Below are 20,369 nucleotides of genomic sequence, written 5' to 3'. Positions count from 1 at the left end.
TTGCAAATATAGTTTGAAAAACTTGTAAAGCCCTATCTTTAAAGGTTGTGAGGGGAGAAAACAAAGTATACATATTTAGCTAACCTCAGATTTAATAAATTAATCAATTATTCAGATCAAAAAAGAATAAGTTGATGACACAATTCAAACTCAAGTAGTTTTAATTAAGTAAACAGTCTATCATTTTGAAACCTTAGCAGCAAACATAATATACACACAGGTTAAACACATTCTTGCCACCTGTTAAATATAAATGCATATAGATAAATATATTTACATCCTTTAGTAAACTGTAAGAGCACAAAACTAGACAACAGATCTTCACCATATTCAACTCAGTTGATCTGAAAATAATATACTTTCCAACTTTCAACACATATACTGATTTCTTAATTCACTTTTAATAAATTTACACAATTCAACCTGTATTATTTCAGGGCTAAATACTAGTTGCATTAATTCATTAAACAGGGACATCATTATAAGGGGGCTTAGAAATTTGTTCTCAACTGGAAAATGAGAACTGAACATGATTTCATCACCTTAAACTGAATTGTTCCTTGGCATTCCCTAACGATAATATATGGCAGATCATTAACCATAAAGTACATTCTGGGACTCAAAGGACTTTGTCTTTGACAAAATCATATCATTCTCATTATCTTTGAAAATAAACACTTAGATTTCTTGTACACCCTTAGATCCTGTTTGAACATTCCATTCAATTTATTAGAATGTTTTATAAAAATGCTGCATCACAAATATAATACAGAATGAAGAAACAGTTAAATCTTATTAAAGCAATTATCAGTTTAACAGCATCAGTAAAAAAAAAAATAGTTTTATTCATGGCATAAAATCTAGCCATTTCCCAATTATTCTTTGAGCATTTTCAAGTTGGAAAATACATTATAAAAAACTGAAAGATGCTTCCAAGCTTACTCACTGTTTTTGACACTATAGAAATAAAAGAGAGATTAATACCACAGTTATAACCACTGGGACTCAAGAATCATCAAATGATAGGATTGAAAGCATTCAATGACTCATTTGTCTAGAATTTGTAAAATTACTTCTGTTTCCCAATAGAACCAAAACCACGACTCTTCTCTAAAGGAGTTTTCCAGTGTGTCAACACCTCTGCTCTCTTGGCTAGATGTTTGCTAGAAATTAGCAGGAACAGCTATTATCTTCTGGTGAAGATGTAGAACCAAGCTGCTTAACTCTTCCTGTCAGCTGGGTTGCCCTCTACTGACCGACTAAGGTAATAAAGCCAGCAGGTCAATGCAAATGTGTTTGACAAGTAACAGTTGACAGAAATGGAAATGAGAAAAGGCCTATCACTGCCACAAACAAACTGGACTCCCCTGAATATGCCCCCAAAGAATTTTTAGTAAATTGACTTTTAGAGTGGAGGGGGGGAAAAAAATCAGTAGAGTGCTAATTCTTCAAGTAAACAATTTCAGTTATTTTGAGAAGTAGTACAAAAGCAGCTTTATATCATCTTAGTCTCCTTTTCAATACCTTGAAGATACCTCTGAAGGAATAACTGTAGTAATCGGTATATACTAATGTCAATCTTTTATGATGATTTTTGTATTAATACAAATCACATTTTTGTAAGTCCATCTACTCTGTGGATATTTTAAATCAACATGGGTCACAGTAGATACATGCTGAACAGATCACAACCACAAGTCTCTTGCCACAAGATGAAAACTTTTCAGAGCAGTTTCCTTTGTGAAGATTCCTTTTAAGTTAGCAAGATCGTTTCCTCTGTAGTTCATCCCCATGCTTGAGATTTGCAGTAATGCAGGACCAGTTTACCATCACTGCCAAAACACTAGAAAAAGAAAAAAAATACGGTGAAAATTAAACTCAATTTCTGTTATCTTTAGATGAAACTAAGAAAGAATTGTTATGTGATAGTATCATAAATATCCTTGTACATGTACCTATAAAGGCTATCTCCTTCAACAGTTACAAGCTGCTGCTTGACAAATGCTAGTAATCATAAACGTTAAAGATGCTAAATAAAATAATTCTTACATAGTCTCCTTTTCAGTTTCCTGGAGGGAGATCTGGATCACTGATTATGCAAACAACGTGGAGGATACTCCCTGTAGGTAAACAAGGAGATCTCTCTTTCTGGTCACATTTCAGTCATCTTCTATTCGTATTACTCATTCCTTACTTTTTCAATCACTGCGTCATTTATTGAGACACAACTATGTTCTAGGGGTTAAGAGACACAACAAAGTAATCTCTTTTTTTGGATAGACAATTATGAACTTGTTGTTTAGTCGCTAAGTCATGTCAGACTTTTATGACCCCCTGTAGCCCACCAAGCTCCTCTGTCCATGGAATTTTCCAGGCAAGCATACTGGAGTGGGTTGCCATTTCCTTCTCTTAAATGACGTAAATTAATGATCACACTATACACAGATGAGCATATTCCATGAAGACAATAAAGCAGGAATGTTTTACCTCATAGAGGGTCCCAACTTCCTGGTCTGGGGAGGGGGCAAAGGACTGATTCACGTAAATAAACTGCAAGAAAGAAGAACATTTATAGTGATTCATTTTTTAAGGTATTCAGATTAATCTGCATATTTCCGGTTCCCAGTCAGCTACCTCAAATTCTTTGTCTTCAAAAGTGAACAGTGTCCCTAAACTCCTTCTTTCTAATTCTCATAAATTAGTAATTAATAAGATCTTTCGGAACAGTATTTTTTTCCCTTGGAAGAGTAACAGAGTTTTTGTTTTCAGCTTTTTATAACTAAGAAACTTTTGTTTTCACCAATAGCTTTTACTTATTCAAGAAATTTCATTTGTAAAAAATACCAATACTCTCATTTATTCTTACACACACAGCCCCAAATCAAAACATGTAATTGTGTGCTGTGTGCTCAGCTGTGTCCGATTCTTTGAGACCCCATGGGCTGTAGCCCGCCAGGTTCCCTGCCCATGCAATTTTTCACACAAGAATACTGGAGTGAGTTGCCATTTTCTACTCCAACGGATCTTCCCGACCCAGGGCTCGAACCTGTGTATTTTGTGTCTCCTGCACCGGTAGGTGGATTCTTAACCAATGCATCACCTAAAGTCACTTGCAGCCAAATGACACAGAAAAAAAATGTAACAAAATTGAAACCCAATATCCTTTCAATCTTGTTCCTTAAAGGATTCACTGTTAAATGTTGCAGTCTAGTCTGTTTCTACTAAAACATTTTAGTACTTAAATTCCTGAAGATACTGAAGCAAAAGATCACAGTGTCTAAGTGACTTTTCATAATTTCCTTTTTAGAAAACAAAACACTGAAGGTTAACACAATTTTCCTTTGTCTACATTAAATTCTAAGACTAAAATTTCCTGGGTTTCACATATGAGCATATTCTATGAAGAAATATGAAAGAAATATGCTCATAGTATATGGCTTTAGAGAAAATCTGTGGTTTCAGTTTGTTTTACTGGGAAACAAATAATTTCACAAATTCCATACAAATGAGTCATCTAACTCTTTTCAATCCTATCATTTAATGACAGCTTGAGTCCCAGTGGTTATAACTGTGGTATTCATCTTTTAGTCCTTAAATATATATATATATATACACACACACACACACATAAATAGTTGGTTACTAGATACTATTTGGGATACCAGCTAGAATAAATAAATAAATAAATACATTTCTCCTTCTGTGTTGTAACAGTACTTCTTAAGTAAGGAAGAGAGGGCTTCCTGGGTAGCTCAGCTGGTTAAGATTTGCCTGCAGTGAGACCCCAGCTTGATTTCTGGGTCAGGAATTTCCCTGGAGAAGGGATAGGCTACCCACTCCGGTATTCTTGGGCTTCCCTCATGGCTCAAAAGGTAAAGAATCCAAGCGCAATGGGTTTGACCTCTGGGTTGGGAATATCCCCTGGAGGAGGGCATGGCAACCCGCTCCAGTGTTCTTGCCTGGAGAATCCCCATGGACATAGGAACCTGGCGGGCTACAGTCCTGGCAGAGTCAGACTCGACTGAGTGACTAAGTACAAGTAAGAGGAAGGGTTCTACTGAGATCCAGGTTTGAATTCTGGCTCTAAATCCAAGTAACTTTTTTCAAATTGTGTGCTTGTTTGTAAATATGGAAACTAACAGGACCTATACTTCTTGAAGCTGCTGGGAACAATAAAATGAGATTGTACACATCAAGTATAAATGCTTGGTAGATGTATTCAATAGACTAGTAATTACATTTATTTAACTATTTAAAATAATTCATTAAATATCAATTCACTATTAAGGCTGAATAAAGTTCTAACATAATTTCAGAAATCAGTGTGCATTTTAACATAAATTTCCTATGATCGAGACATAATAATTTGTTTAGTTCCTGACAGTTCAACTATGAGTGAACACAGATTTTATTACTTCTTGGTACACTTTAAATTAGGAAAAGGACTCTGGGTGACAATTTAGTCTATTTCAGTAGACAAACTGTTAAGTGTCTATTATGTGCTAGGAAATGCATAAGGTGTGGAACAAAAGTGAGGATTAACGTGATTCCTACCTTCCATAAGCAAACATACTCAGATAAGAATATATACTTGGGAAAGATGCAACCGAGAAGGTGTGTGGCATTAGTTTAGCCTAGCCGTTTGGTTAGGAAAGACTTTCTCGAAGAAAAGAGTTGAGGACCAAATTTGGACTTAACTAGGTGGAGAGAGTAATAATTAGGACTCTGTAGGCAAAAGCAACAAAAGATGTCGTGAGTGTCGAAGGGACAGTAGAGCAGATACAGTAGAGAACTGTAAGAAACCTATGTAACTCTGTAGCAGGAGTTAGCAACTGAAAGTGACTTTAATATAAAAAGCAATTAAGCTAGTTTGTATGGGGGATACATGGAGGTAATTTCAAAATGCAATCTTTAACTAAATGCTAGAATGTGGGAGGATAAAATTTTAAAGACTAATGATTTGAGTCATGTCTCTTTAGTTGTTTTGGTTGTTATAACCTCTCGATTAGATTATGTAGGAAGAGTTCAAGGAACAGCATACTCTTGAGTTCTTGCACACTGCTAATAGTTGCTGCCTTAAAAGCCAGTTCTGCATTAACAGTATATAAAATCCATTATCTCAACACTTTCTTTGTATCTCTGCTAGGCAAATTTGGAGGTAACCTAATATCCTAAGCCATGACCTTTTCCCCCTAGATGTCCAAAGGATTTTTCTTTTTATTTCACGTCCAGTCACCTTACTAGAATGTAGTCTTGGTGATGGTTGCACTGGGTTGGTATTCTCAGGATTTTGGTAAGTTTTTTCAATATGTAGTTTCAAATCTTTTTAGAAGAAATTTCTCTTGAATTATAGTGCTAAGTATTTGTCTCGTTCTTTTGCTTTGGTTTTCTTCTTCAGGGACTCCTGTTACCTATATGTTTACTCTCTTTTGTTCTTACTCAGTATTCACTGTCTTCTCATTCTGCTCTTCATCGTGGTGCACAGAACTCTCTAGTTTTGGTGCGCACGCTCAGTAGTTGCATCACAACCTCAGCTGCTCCATGGCATGTAGGACCCTAGGTCCCCAACAAGGGATCTAAACCATGTTCCCTGCATTGCAAGGCAGATTTTTAACTGCTGGACCACCCGGGAAGTCCCTCAAATTCTTTCAACATTTCATTCCACCTCTCCCCAAGACACATCGCAGGGCCTGAGCAACCAACCACTCCAGGCTGAACTTTTTTTAAGTAAAAAAAAAAACTTTAAAAATACAATTCTTAAGGGTTACTTTCTATATACAGTTATTACAAAATATAGGCTATGTGCCCCGTGTGTACAATACATCCTTCATCCTATCTTGTATCCAACAGTCTTACATCCCACTTCTCCAGCCCTATATTGTACCCTACTCCCAACACTGGAAACCATTAGTTTGTTCTCTGTATCTGTTAAGTCTCCTCCTTGTTTGTTATATTCACTGTTTTTTTGTATTTTTGGTTTCCATGAATAGGTGATATCTCTGACTTATTTCACTTAGCATAATGCTTTTCAAGTCCATCCATGTTGCTGCAAATGGCAAATTTTCTTTCTTTCTAATGGCTCAGTAGTAGTCCATTCAGTTATTTGTAAAGCTTCCTCAGACAATTTTGCCTTCTTTCTTTTTCTTTGGGATGGTTTTGTTTGCTGCCTATATGCAGGTCAGGAAGCAACAGTTAGAACTGGACAAGGAACAACAGACTGGTTCCAAATAGGAAAAGGAGTATGTCAAGGCTGTATATTGTCACCCTGCTTATTTAATTTATATGCAGAGTACATCATGAGAAACGCTGGGCTGGAAGAAGCACAAGCTGGAATCAAGATTGCCAGGAGAAATATCAATAACCTCAGATAGGCAGATGACACCACCCTTATGGCAGAAAGTGAAGAGAAACTAAAAAGCCTCTTGATGAAAGTGCAAGAGGAGAGTGAAAAAGTTGGCTTGAAGCTCAACATTTAGAAAACGAAGATCATGGCATCCAATCCCATCACTTCATGGGAAATAGACGGGGAAACAGTAGAAACAGTGTCAGACTTTATTTTTGGGGGCTCCAAAATCACTGCAGATGGTGACTGCAGCCATGAAATTAAAAGATGCTTACTCCTTGGAAGGAAAGTTATGACCAACCTAGACAGCATATTCAAAAGCAGAGACATTACTTTGCCAACAAAGGTCCATATAGTCAAGGCTATGGTTTTTCCAGTAGTCATGTATGGATGCGAGAGTTGGACTGTGAAGAAAGCTGAGAGCCAAAGAATTGATGCTTTTGAACTGTGGTGTTGGAGAAGACTCTTGAGAGTCCCTTGGACTGCAAGGAGATCCAACCAGTCCATCCTAAAGCAGATCAGTCCTGGGTGTTCATTGGAAGGACTGATGCTGAAGCTGAAACTCCAAATCTTTGGCCACCTGATGTGAAGAGCTGAGTCATTTGGAAAGACCCTGATGCTGGGAAAGATTGAGGGCAGGAGGAGAAGGGGACGACAGAAGAAGAGACGGTTGGATGGCATCACCGACTCGATAGACATGAGTTTGCATGAACTCCGGGAGACGGTGATGGACAGGGATGCCTGGCGTGCTGCGATTTATGGTGTCGCAAGGAGTCGGACATGACTGAACTGAACTGAACTGAATACAATATTATGGACCTCCATCCATAGTTCTTCAGGCACTATTTACTAGATCTAATCCCTTGAATCTATTCATCACTTCCACTGTATATTCACAGGGGATTTAGTCATACCTGGCTGGCCTACTGGTTTTCCCTGCTTCCTTTAGGTTAAGCCTGAATTTTGCTAGAAGCTGATGATCTGAGCTACAGTCACTTCAGGTCTTCTTTTTGCTGACTGTATACACCTTTTCCATGTTTGGCAAGGACTGATGCTGAAGCTCCAATACTTTGGCCACCTGATGTGAACAGCTGACTCATCAGACCCTGACGCTGGTAAAGAGTGAAGGCAGAAGAAGAGGACAACAGAGGATGAGACGGTTGGATGGCATTACTGATGCAATGGACATGAACTTGGGAAAACTCAGGGAGACGGTGAGGGACAGAGAAGCCTGGCGTGTTGCAGTCCATGGGGTTGTGAAGAGTTGGACACAACTTGGTGACTGAACAAGTATTCCATTGTGCTGTGTGTGTGTGTACACATCTTCTATCCACTTATCTATTGATTGGTTGCTTGCATTTCTTGGCAGCACATCTGCTAGTAAGACACAGATCCTGAAGTTGTTGGGAATTTCTACCACCTTGAATCTTAGCGTTCACGAGGATACTGTCATCTGAGTCTTAAGTATACTGACTATGGGGATTTGGTTTTACTTTCTAGTCGACTGTTTTAGTGGGAATTCATGCCTTCTGACACTACTGCTATCTTCCCAGAATCGCCAGTATTACTTTTTCTTTTGACATTTATTTTGCTAAAATAATGTAGGGTCCAGATGGTGACTGCAGGCATGAAATTAAAAGACATTTACTCCTTTGAAGAAAAGCTATGACAAACCTAGACAGCATATTAAAAAAGCAAGACATCACTTTGCCAACAAAGGTCCGTATAGTCAAAGCTATAGTTTTTCCAGTAGTCATGAATGGATGTGAGAGTTGGACCATAAAGAATGCTGAGAGCCAAAAGATTTGATGCTTTCAAACTGTGGTGTTAGAGAAGACGCTTGAGAGTCTCTTGGACTGCAAGGAAATCCAACCAGTCCACCCTAAAGGAAATCAACCCTGAATATTCACTGGAACGACTGATACTGAAGCTGAAGCTCCAATATTTTGGCCACTTGATGTGAACAGCCGACTTATTGGAAAAGATCCTGATGCTGGGAAAGACTGAGGGCAGCAAAACGGGGCGACAGAGGATGAGATGGTTGGATGGTGCCACTGACTCAGTGGATATGAGTTTGAACAAACTCCAAGAGATAGTAAGGGACAGGGAAGCCTGGCGTCCTGCAGTCCATGGGGTTGCAAATAGTAAGAGATAACAGCAACTGAACGACAGCAGCAGCTCCGTGAAGCTAGAAGACGTTAGTTCTAGTTTAACCTAGACAAGTGATACAAAGATGACTTTTATGCTTTCTATTGCTTAACAGGGAAGAGATAGTCATATTCACTACAGAAGCTTAAAACTGGACCTTATGAAATTGCTGGGGGTTTTTTGGTCCAAACGATTCACAGATGAAAATTTTACATGGTTCAACCAAATACATGTTGACATCAACGAAGTCCTTTCAGATTACTGAATATAGGCAATACAAAATGCAACCAAGTCCTTTCAGATTGCTGAATATAGGCAATACAAACTGTCAAAATTCTAACAATAACATAGAACAAACCACTGTCTCGTCTTTTCTTCCATCTACAAATTTCTAAAAGTAATGCTTGAATTACTTGGTTCTCCTCTAGTTACCGCCAACTCTTCATGCTCTACCCTTAGTAATCTCTTAAGTGTATGTCCTTATCCCCCAACTATTCCATTTAGACTTGGCCTCTAGGCAAGGTCCTGTGTTCCCCAGGTTTTAGCTACCATATGCAAGCGGATGACACTATAATCTTCTTGCCCATCTCTGAAATTTAATCAAATTCTTTATGGCACTCTTTAGAAAACATGATTTTCTCATTCCAAGTAATCACAAATGGAGATCCTGTAAAACTCAAAAATCTCCAACACTTTCCCCTTGCAACTTGCTTTGGAGGAATCCCTGGCTTTATGCTATCCTTATCTCGAGTAACTTGTAGTGATCAACCTATCTTGCACTTAACTTCTGTACTCATGACATGACACTTCCGTGAAAACCAATTACCACCAAAATCTTAGATCAGAGTAGTTTCTTCTTCTACATTGACCAAAAAGAGATAAATTCCAACAAACCTCACTTAATAATCACTTCATTCATTTTACCAGTTCTCATTCCTGTGTTCACAGCAACTACATCCCTTCCCAATCCATATACATAATTGTATTCAAAAAAGTTAATGATTCTTCAATTATCTATCCACCTGTACATTATGTGTTAACACAGACCAAGATTGTGATCTGAAAATAAAGGCATTTTATTGTGACAAAAAAAGTCAAATCCATGTAGACATTTAAGTTTCTGTGGTCAAATACCAAATTCAAAACCGCTGGCATTTAAAATTTTAATCCTAACAATCTGGCATGAAATGCTTAACATGTACCATAGTATGAAATGAATACAGCTGACCCTTAGAAACAAGGGGGTTGGGATGCCAACCCTCTGAGCAGTCAAAAACCTAGGTATAGAAGGCGGATTCAACCAACTGTTGGTTGTGTAGTGGTACACTATGTATTATGGATTTCTGCAGTTCAAACTCATGTTGTTCAAGGGCTGTGTATAAGCAGATATCTGCAGTTCAAACTCATGAAGGAAGGATTGTGCATCTCTTAGTTCTTCCAGCGCATGGCAAAGGAACACGGCTTACCTTGAGAAGAACGGGAAGAATGCAATATTGACACCAGAACAAAGAGAACTCCAGAACTTTCTGTACCAATATTCTAGGATAGATCTTTCTGCATGGGCATTCAGTGACTTTTTGAGGAAAACCAATATAGTAGGCTAAAAAAATTCATTTCGTTTCAGGGTTCACCAGAGAATCCTTCAATAAAGCACAGAAGTTCCACTAACAAAAGAAATAAAAGGACATTACTGAGGTAACATATGTGGCTCCATATGTATTTCTATACAAAAGTTATTCGTTGTCGCCTAGGAACTAGTTCCCCCTCTGAATCCTGGGCTCTGAATGCTCCCTCAGGTTCACCCAATTGTGATGAAAAACATTTGGAGAAAAAAATTCCAGAAAGTTCCCAAAAGCCACACTTTAATTTGTTGGGTACTGCTAACTATTTACATAGTATAAGGTAGCATAAGGGATCTAAAAGTGATTTAAAGTATATGGGAGAACATGTACAGATTATACGCAAATATGTCATTTTATATAAGGAACCTGAGCATCTACAGAAGATGGTCCTGGAATCAATCCCCGGCGCCCCGCCCCCCCCCCCCCCGATACTGAGAGATGAATGCTCTGTGAATTTCTGTAGGGAAATGACCATCATTGGTTTCATACCAACTGTTCTGAAGCCACAAGTTTAAGGAACTTTTTGATGAAGTCAATGAGTCCTTGGATGGTTCGGGTTCGCTCTACAGCCCATTTCTTTGTTTTCATTATAGGAGTGTCTCCCACAGCCTTTAGCAGAATGTCAACTGTAAAGGGAAAAAAAAAAAAACAAAACAGTTGACCCTGGTCAAAACAGAACTCAGGGCATCAATGTCTATACAGTCGAAAATCCACCTATAACTTATGCATCCACAGATTCAACCTACAATGGATTATCTATTCTTCTGGTAGGTATTTATTGAAAATAATCCATGTATAAGTAGACTTGCTGCTCAGTTGCCAAGTCGTCTGACTCTTTGCAAGTCCATGGACCCACTAGACTCCTCTGTCCACGGGATTTTCCAGGCAAGGATACTAGAGTGGGTTGCCATTTCCTCACCCAGAGATCTTTCCGACCCAGGGATTGAACCAGCATCTCCTGCATGGTCTTTACCACTGAGCCACATGTGAAGATATAAACAGACCTGCTTAGTTCAAACTCATGCTGTTCAACGGTCAACTATACTGACCAATATGCTGACACGCCTAAAGAGCAATATAAAAGGCATTAGAAAGCTTAAACCTTCAATCAATACACAGTTTATGTACTCATGATCCTGGAGGCATGCCTGAGATTAAAAATACAAGATATGAACAGATTCATTTAGAAGAATTTCACTTTCATTGAAACATTTATTTTTAATTACAAAAAGGTAAATCTAAATTTCCAAAAAGATATTTAGAGGGGATTGGTTAAATAGAAGCTATGATAGAAGTTATACACTAAAGATAAAGAACACACACTCTGAGCTCCCTGAGTTCAAAGTCTTGGCTCTGCCACTTGCCAGGTATGTATACATGTATTTAGGTAAGCCCTTTAATCTCTCCATACTACAGTTTCTCCACTTGTAAAATGAGGATAATAGCAGAAACCTGGTAAGACTGTTATAAAGACTAAATGATTATGTATAGAGTGTTTATTTACAGCAGTATCATATAACTCACTCATTAAACTGTAAGATAATTAAGCTGCCATTAAAGGTAAGTATTATAAAAGCATATTTCATAGTATGAAAAAGTTATCAAAAAGTATTACATATAAAACAGCATAATTACATATAAAACTAAATATGATTTCAATTTCATTAAAACCATCACAGGCACATATTCATGTTATTCTCCAAAATAGTATTTCCTAGTAGGAGTATTATAGGTGATTATTACCTGATATTATTTGTGCTTTTTGTAATTACCAAGTTTCCTACAATAAACTTTTTAATGAAGGAAAACAAACAAATTATTAAAAAGAAAATATATCAAATAGGGCCAAAAAGGTTTCAGAGAAATCAAATGTTTCAGTAATTCAAAATAGAAAGATGCAAATAGAAAGACTATGAATTTGTCTCCAGAATTTGTCTCATTTAACAAAAAAATTAGTTTTTTTTTTAACAATGAGGTGGAAGAATGGATTAGTTCTGACAAAATAGTGGAAATCACTGCTGCCAAACAGAAAAAAGAATGAAAAGAAATGAGGATAGTTTAAGAGACTTCTGGGACAACATTAAAGGTATAATATTCACATTATACCCTAGAAGGGGAAAGAGAGAGAGAGAAAGAGAGAGCGCCTGAGAAAATATCCGAAGAGATATTAGCTGAAAATTTCCCTAAACTAGGGAAGCAAACAGTCTAGGAAATGAAGAAAGCTCCATACAGGATTACATTACAGAGAAATATACAACAACACATTGTAATCAAAATGACAAAAATTGAAGATAAATAGAAAATACTTGTATGTATAAAACATACAAGGGAACTTCCATAAAGCTATTAGCTGATTTTTTAACAAAAACTCTTCAGGTCAGAAGGGAGTGGCATGACATACTTAAAGTGATGACAGAAAAACTTACAACCAGGAACACACTACCCAGCAAGGCTCTCATTCAGATATGATGAGGAAATAAAAAACTTTAAAGATTTAAAAAAAAAAAGCTGGAAGAACTCAGTACCACCAGCGTTACAAAAAATGCTAAAGAAATTTTTACAGCTGGAAAAGAAAAGGCCACAACTAGAAATAAGAAAATTATGATACAGACAAGCTCACTGGTAAAGGCAAACATGCAATAAAGGCAGGAAATCATTTGTACACAAAGCTAGCAGGGAAATTTAAAGACAAAAATAGTAAAATCATCTGTATCCATAATAGGCAGTTTAAACGATACACAAAACAGTAACTCTGAAAAGAGGAAAGTATAACTGCAAAGTATCTAAAGTGCATTTAAGATGAAGAGATCAGCAACTTAAAACAAGTACCTATACATACAGGCTCCTACATAAACACCTCAAGGTAACTGCAAAACAGAAATCTATTAACAGACATTCGTACAAAAAAAGAGGAATCCAAACTTAACACTAAAGATACTCATCAAATCACAAGAGAATGAATGAAGGCAAACAAAAAGACCTACAATGATGAACCCAAAATAATTAATAAAATGGCACTCACTTCAGGTCAGTCGCTCAGTCGTGTCCTACTCTGCGACCCCATGAATCGCAGCATGCCAGGCCTCCCTGTCCATCACCAACTCCCAGAGTTCACTCACTCTCCTTGCAGTCCAAGGGACTCTCAAGAGTCTTCTCCAACACCACAGTTCAAAAGCATCAATTCTTTGGCTCTCAGCTTTCTTCACAGTCCAACTCTCACATCCATACATGACCACTGGAAAAACCATACCCTTGACTAGACGGACCTTTGTTGGCAAAGTAATGTCTCTGCTTTTGAATATGCTATCTAGGTTGGTCCTAACTTTCCTTCCAAGGAGTAAGCGTCTTTTAATTTCATGGCAATAGGAACATAGATATCAATAATTACTTTAAGAGAAAACAGACTAAATGCTCCAACCAAAAAAGACTGGCTAAACGGATACAAAAACAAAATCTGTATAGTTGCCAGGGAAACCCTTCAGATCTAAACATACATATAGACAGAAAGTGTGGGGAATGGAAAAAGGTATTCCACACAAATGGAAATCAAATGAAAGCCAAAGTTGCAACAGTTGTATCAGACAATATACACTAAAGACTGTTACAAGAGACAAAGAAAGACGCTACAAAATAATGAAAGGATCACTCCAAGAAGATATAACATAACAATTGTAAATATATATGCACCTCAGAGAAACACCTCAACATATAAGGCAAATGTTAACAGATATAAAAGGAGTAAATGACAGTAACACAGCAATAGTTGGCAACTTTTAATACCCCACTTACATTAAGGGACAGATTATCCAGACAGAAAAATCAATAAGGAAATATAGGTCTTAAATGACACATTAAACTGGATCGACTCAACTGATATTTATAGAGCGTTCCATTCAAAAGCACCAGAATACACATTCTTCTCAAATTCACGGGGAACATTCTTTAGGATAGATCACATGCTGTGCCACAAAGCCAGCTTTGGTAAACTGAGGAAAACTGAATTCATACCAAGCATCTTTTCTGACCACAACAATACAAGGCTAGAAATCAACTACTGGAAAAAAACTGCAAAAAACACAAACACATGGAAGCTAAACAATCAATGCATCACTGAGGAAATCAAAGAGGAAATAAAAAATACCTAGAGACAAATGAAAACGAACGATGATCCAAAACCTATGAAACACAGCAAAAGCAGTTCTAAAAGGAAAGTTGACAGTGATACAGATTTACTTTGGGAACAAGAAAAATCTCAAACAACCTTACCTTACAGCTACAGCAACTGGAGAAAGAACAACAAACAAAATCCAAAGTTAGTAGGAGGAAAGAAAAAATAAAGACCAGAGCAGAAGTCAATGAAATAAAGACAAAGATCACGTAAACTGAAAGCTGGTTCTTTGAAAAGATAAACAAACTTGATAAACCTTTAGTCAGACTCATCAAGGAAAAAAGGAAGAGGGCCCAAATCAATAAAATCAGAAATGAAAAAGAAGTTACAATAGACACCACAGAAATACAAAGGATCATAAGAGACTACTCTGAGCAACTATATGCCAACAAAATGGCCAACTGAGAAGAAATTGAAAAATTTTAAGAAAGGTAGAATCTTCCAAGACTGAACCAGGAAGAAATACAAAATATGAACAGATCAATCAATTACCAGTACTAAAACTGAATCAGGAATTCGAAAACTGCCAATAAACTAAAGTCCAGGACCAGACGGCTTCACAGGTGAATTCTACCAAATATTTACAAGATTTAATGCTTATTCTTCTAAAACTATTCCCAAAAATTGCAGGGACTTGTTCTATGAGGTCACCCTGTTGGAAAACCAGAAAAAGGTATCACAAAAAAAGAAAATTACAGGCCAGTATCACTGGTGAACAGGGCTTCCCTTGTAGCTCAGTTGGTAAAGAATTTGCCTGCAGTGCAGGAGACCCAGGTTTGATCCCTGGGTTGGGACGATCCCCTGGAGCAGGAAATGGTAACCCACTCCAGTATCCTTGCTGGAAAATCTCATGGCCAGAGGAACCTGGTGGACTGCAGTCCATGGAGTCGCAGAGAGTCGGGCATGACTGAGCGACTAACACACATCACTGGTGAACACAGATGCCAAAATCCTCAACAAAATAATAGCAAATTAATTCCAACAATACATTAAAAGGACAATACACCATGATCAAGTGGGTTTTATCCCAGGGGTATGATGAGTTTTCAACATCTGCAAATCAATCAGTGATACTAAGCTAATAATGAATTCCCTTAAGTTGCTGGATACAAAATTAGTGTACAGTAATCTGCTGTATTTCCACAGACTAACAACAAGATATCAGAAAGAGAAATTAGGGAAACAATCTCATTTACCATCGCATGAAAAACAATCAAATAGCTAGGAATTAATCTAAATAAGGAGGCAAAAACATTGTATTCCAAAAACTGTAAGACACTGATGAAAGAAACCAAAGACAACAACACAAAAGAACGATAACGATACACTGTGTTCTTGGCTTGGATGAATCAGTATAGTTAAAATGACTACACCACCCAAGACAATCTGAAGTGAAGTGAAGTCACTCAGTCGTATCCGACTCTTTGCTACCCCATGGACTGTAGCCTACCAAGCTCCTCCGTCCATGCAAGTACTCCAGGCAAGAATACTGGAGTGGGTTGCCATTTCCTTCTCCAGGGGATCTTCCCGACCCAGGGATCAAACCCTGGGTCTCCTGCATTGCAGGCAGACGCTTTACCGTCTGAGCCACCAGAGAATCCCAAGACAACCTACAGATTCAATTTAATTCCTATCAAATGACCAATGGCATTTTTCACAGAACTAAAACAAGTATTTTAACAGCCTTGAGAAAGAATAGAGCTGGAGGAATCCCACTCCTTGCCTTTAGACTATACTGCAATGCTTCAGTCATCAAAACAATACAGTACTGACACAAAAACAGACACACAGATCAATAAAACAGGAGAGAAAGCCGAGAAATGAAACCACACACTTACGGTCAAGTAATCTACTACAAAGGAGGTGCCTTAAAAAACCAAAAATAGTTACCATAAAACTCTGCAATCCCACTCCTGGGCATGTGTCTGGAGAAAACCATAACACACCCAAATGTTCATAGCAGCACTATTAAAATAGCCAAGATATGGAAGAAACCTAAGTATTCACCAACAGATAAATGGGAAAAAATACGTGGAGTATCACTCAGCAAAAAAACAGAACAAAATAATGCCACTTGCAGCAACATGGATGGATCTAGAGATCATATTAAGTCAGAGAAAGATAATTATCATATGATACAACTTATATGTGGAATCTAAAAAAATGATACAAATGAACCTATTTACAAAATAGAAACAGAGTCACAAACATAAAAAACAAATTTATAGTTACCAAAGGGGAGAGGTGAAAAAAGGAAATGGCTACCCACTCCAGTGTTCTTGCCTAGAGAATCCCAGGGACAGAGCAGCAAAGGGGAGAGGAATATGTTAGGAGTTTGGGATTAATATATACTGCTGCTGCTGCTAAGTCGCTTCAGTCGTGTCCGACTCTGTGCGACCCCATAGATGGCAACCTACCAGGCTCCCCTGTCCCTGGGATTCTCCAGGCGAGAACACTGGAGTGGGTTGCCATTTCCTTCTCCAATGCATGAAAGTGAAAAGTGAAAGTGAAGTCGCTCAGTCATGTCCAACCCTCAGCGAGCCCATGGACTGCAGCCTATCAGGCTCCTCCGTCCATGGGATTTTCCAGGCAAGAGTACTGGAGTACTAGATATAAAACAGGTGAACAGGACTATACTCGATTATCTTGCGATAATGTACAATGGAAAAAAATATGACAAAGAATCTATACATATACGTATAGCTGACCTGGGGCTTCCCAGGTGGTGCAGAAGTAGAGAGTCCACATGGCAATGCAGGAGATAAGAGACCTGGGTTGGATCCGAGGGTCAGGAAGATCTGGAGTAGGAAATAGCAACCCACCTCAGTATTCTCACCTGGAAAAATCCCATGGACAGAGAAGCCTGGTGGCCTACAGTCTATAGGGTTACAGAGTTGGACATGATTGAGCAATACACACATGTAACGGAATCACTTTGCTGGACACTTGGAACTAACACAACACTGTAAATTAACTATGCGCATGCTTGCTAGGCTGATTCAGTCATGTCTGACTCTCTGCAACCCTACACACCGTAGCCCTCCAGCCTCCTCTGTCCATGGGATTCTCCAGGCAAGAGTACTGGCGTGGTTTGCCAAGCCCTCCTCCAGGGGATCTTCCTGACCCAGGGATCAAACTCGAGTCTCTTAAGTCTCCTGCATTGGCAGGCAGGTTCTTTACCCAGAGCACCACCTGAGAAGCCCAAATTAACTATACTTCGATTTAAAAAAAAATTAAAAACTAAATCAAAAGAAAGACTGAAAGCAGAAGTGTTCTGCTGCTCCCTAAAGTCAACTCTATTCTATTACATCCTTCTTGTCCCATTCCTAGGTATTAAAAAATTGGGTCACTATCAGGTTACTGAGATCAATTTATTCTAGTTTATCCCTGGAATGAAGCCATCTGGAACCCATAATGCACTGTTTATCTTTCTACTAAAGTTTATCTTCCTTCTTCCACTTGGTAATTCTAATCTCAGTTATCCAAGGAAAAAAGATGAACTGGGAGATAACTAAGGGGATTTCCATTAACTGATCTTCCACAGCCTGGTCCCTGTTCCCTAAATTCCCTGGGGCTATCAATCAGTCAGCTGCAACTGCTCATTCCAAGAATGTGAAGCAGACAATAGTAAGCTGTATTACTGACAGAAGGCAAGGGCAAGAAGCTACAGAGGAAAAATATTTATAATTAAAGCCATACATTAAAAAAAATTATAAAAGGTAAGTTGCTTGTAGTTCTCAACCATAGCTACACATAAGACTCAACTGGGAGAACATTTACACAAATACAGATGCCTACATCAATTAAATCAGCGTCTTCTGGAAATAGGGCCTTGGCACTGGTAGTTCAAAAGCTCCCTCAGATGATCCTAAAGGGCCGCAAGAACTAACAACCTGGGTCTGCTTCAATAAGCTCTAGATTAAACCAAATGTGGAATATATGAAATATTTAAGCTTTTTTCTATCAAAAAAGGTCCTCAAAAAAGGATAATTTCAGGGTAGAAATTCAATAGCTAGAAAGTAAATGTGACATCAGAGAAGCTAACTCAAATATTCACAGGAGCCAGAAGATGAAAATTTGAGTTTAAAAGGATGGTTAAAAATCATAAATTGAGCAGACCCAAGAAAACAGACCGAATCTAGGCTGTGAGCAGTTAATTTTTAGCCACAGTTCTCACAGCGATCTCCAAGGTCAAGTACGTAGTAAACTGCTGACTGAGACCGCTAGATATTAAGACAAACCCTTTCAAAGTCTGTTTTGGCTTACAGTCAATTGGAAGGAGAAAAAAGGGAACAACACAACTATATATAAAACAGATAACCAATAGGGACCTACTGTATAGCACAAGGCATGCTACTCAATACTCTGTAATCGCCAACATGGGAAATGAATCTTAAAGAGTAGATATATGTATAACTGATTCACTTCACTGTACAGCTGAAACTAACACAACGACTCCAAAAAAATAAGAGGATCTGTAAAACTCAAGGGATTCATCTAGGACATTTTAGTGGTTATCCACAGAAATAATTACAGGGTTTTGTTCCTCTACTGGGGCATCAGCTGGAAATGACAGAAAAGACTTCCCTCAAATGTAGAGTCGGTCTGACTTAAAAGAGGGACAATGCTGGGCCAGACCATTATACTCCACAAGCAGCAGCAAATGAAGCTGGATGAAAGGACTAGAGATCAGTAAGCACAAAATGCTACACCTATACTTTAAGACTCGGGACAGAAAATGATTTCCTGCTTTTCTCATAGGCAACTCTACACAGAGTGCTCCACTTAGCAATTGCTGCATTTTACAAAGGAATCTCTGTATTTCACAATGGCGAACGAATTCTCAAGCAATAAAGGGTTGAGGACAGCCAGTTCAAGCAATGAAATGATTTGTAACGAATGTTCGTTACAAAGATTCCAAAATGGTGTTGCCTTTTTTTTTTTTAAGGCGATGCTATTGTTTTCGGTTTTCCCTTAGCAGTGTTCAAAACCCGTCGTTTGGTCCAAGATGAGCTCACACGATTTGGTATAAAAAAACCGGTGACCTAGTTGGAAGGTGTGGATTCTGCTTCAGATCTGCTACAGACTATCCTTACCACCTAGATGGTTGGATGGCATCACCGACTCAACGGACATGAGTTTGAGCAGACTCCGGGAGATGGTGAAGGTCAGGAAAGCCTGCAGTCCATGGGGTCGAAACGACTGAGCGACTGAACAACAATCCGTATCAGCTAAAGTCACTATTCAAATAATTAGATCTCGCATTAAGCACTCGGAGCTACCAAGATCCCACAATGCTCCCACCTTCACAGAGCTCGCAGTGTGGCTATTTCGGAAGATTAGAGTACACGGTTTTAAAAACCAGGGCCACATCGCTAGGTAAAACACAGTTAAAAAACAGCGCCTCTGGGGATAGCTTTTCTTTCGAGGCACTCAACTCAAACGTCTTGAAAGCCGGAAAGTATACTTCCTTTCTCCTGACTGCTCAAGAACCTCGTCTGGAACCGGCCCTACCCTACTTTTGCCGCCATCCCTTTTCGAACAACAACCTCAACCTCCCGCCTCTGCCCAGAGAGACAGTGCTCTGAAAATTACTTTTTTTCTTGGTGTCACCGACAGGTTCCTCTGTTCCCGGAGAGACTGCAGCAGAAGAAGGGGGCTCCGGAGTGGCTGTTTCTGGGGAGACCTCGGTAGGCACTTCAGCTTCGGGAGCAGTAGAGGGAGGGAGCTGCAGCGCAGACTCTTGCTCCTCAGCCATCTTGCTTCGAGGGAAGGGAGGGCGGAAGCGGTGGCTCAGCGAGTGCAGTGGGCGGGCCTTGCGCCAAAGCGCATCTCTAGAGAGGCGCCGGGATAGGGGCGGGGGAGAACCCAACCCAACCCTGACTCGGAATCGCAGGTTGGTCCCCTGCGTCGAATCTGTTGTAGTCCCCAGACCGCTGACAGAGCAACTATTTCACTCTAGCAAGCTTCCGGAAAAGGTCTCTGGGAGACGTCTCCGTCAGCCGCCGAGTGCGCAGGCGCTCCTAAGCGCCGCGCCCCGGTCCTGGAGCTGTTTCCGCTTCCCCCCGTGTCGACCCCTCCCAAGCCC

At 39.0% G+C, this 20,369-nt stretch overlaps 1 protein-coding gene across 1 annotated transcript; it reads right to left on the bottom strand.

Annotated features, from left to right (window-relative positions):
- Positions 1-143: 143 nt before the first annotated feature.
- Positions 144-20,332, bottom strand: LOC120860983 (ubiquitin-like protein ATG12). The gene is made up of 4 exons (XM_040236694.1): positions 19,877-20,332; positions 10,603-10,739; positions 2,488-2,550; positions 144-1,843 (listed from the first exon to the last, which is right to left on the bottom strand). The coding sequence occupies exons 1-4, from the start codon at positions 20,037-20,039 to the stop codon at positions 1,784-1,786; spliced, it is 423 nt and encodes a 140-aa protein (XP_040092628.1). The 5' UTR covers positions 20,040-20,332; the 3' UTR covers positions 144-1,783.
- Positions 20,333-20,369: the final 37 nt, after the last annotated feature.

Source organism: Oryx dammah, unplaced genomic scaffold, assembly GCF_014754425.2.
Source record: "Oryx dammah isolate SB20612 unplaced genomic scaffold, SCBI_Odam_1.1 HiC_scaffold_11210, whole genome shotgun sequence".
In the NCBI taxonomy this organism is placed as follows: domain Eukaryota; kingdom Metazoa; phylum Chordata; class Mammalia; order Artiodactyla; family Bovidae; genus Oryx; species Oryx dammah.
The sequence above is the reverse complement of the archived record's forward strand: the minus strand, read 5'-3'. Positions and strand labels throughout refer to the sequence as shown.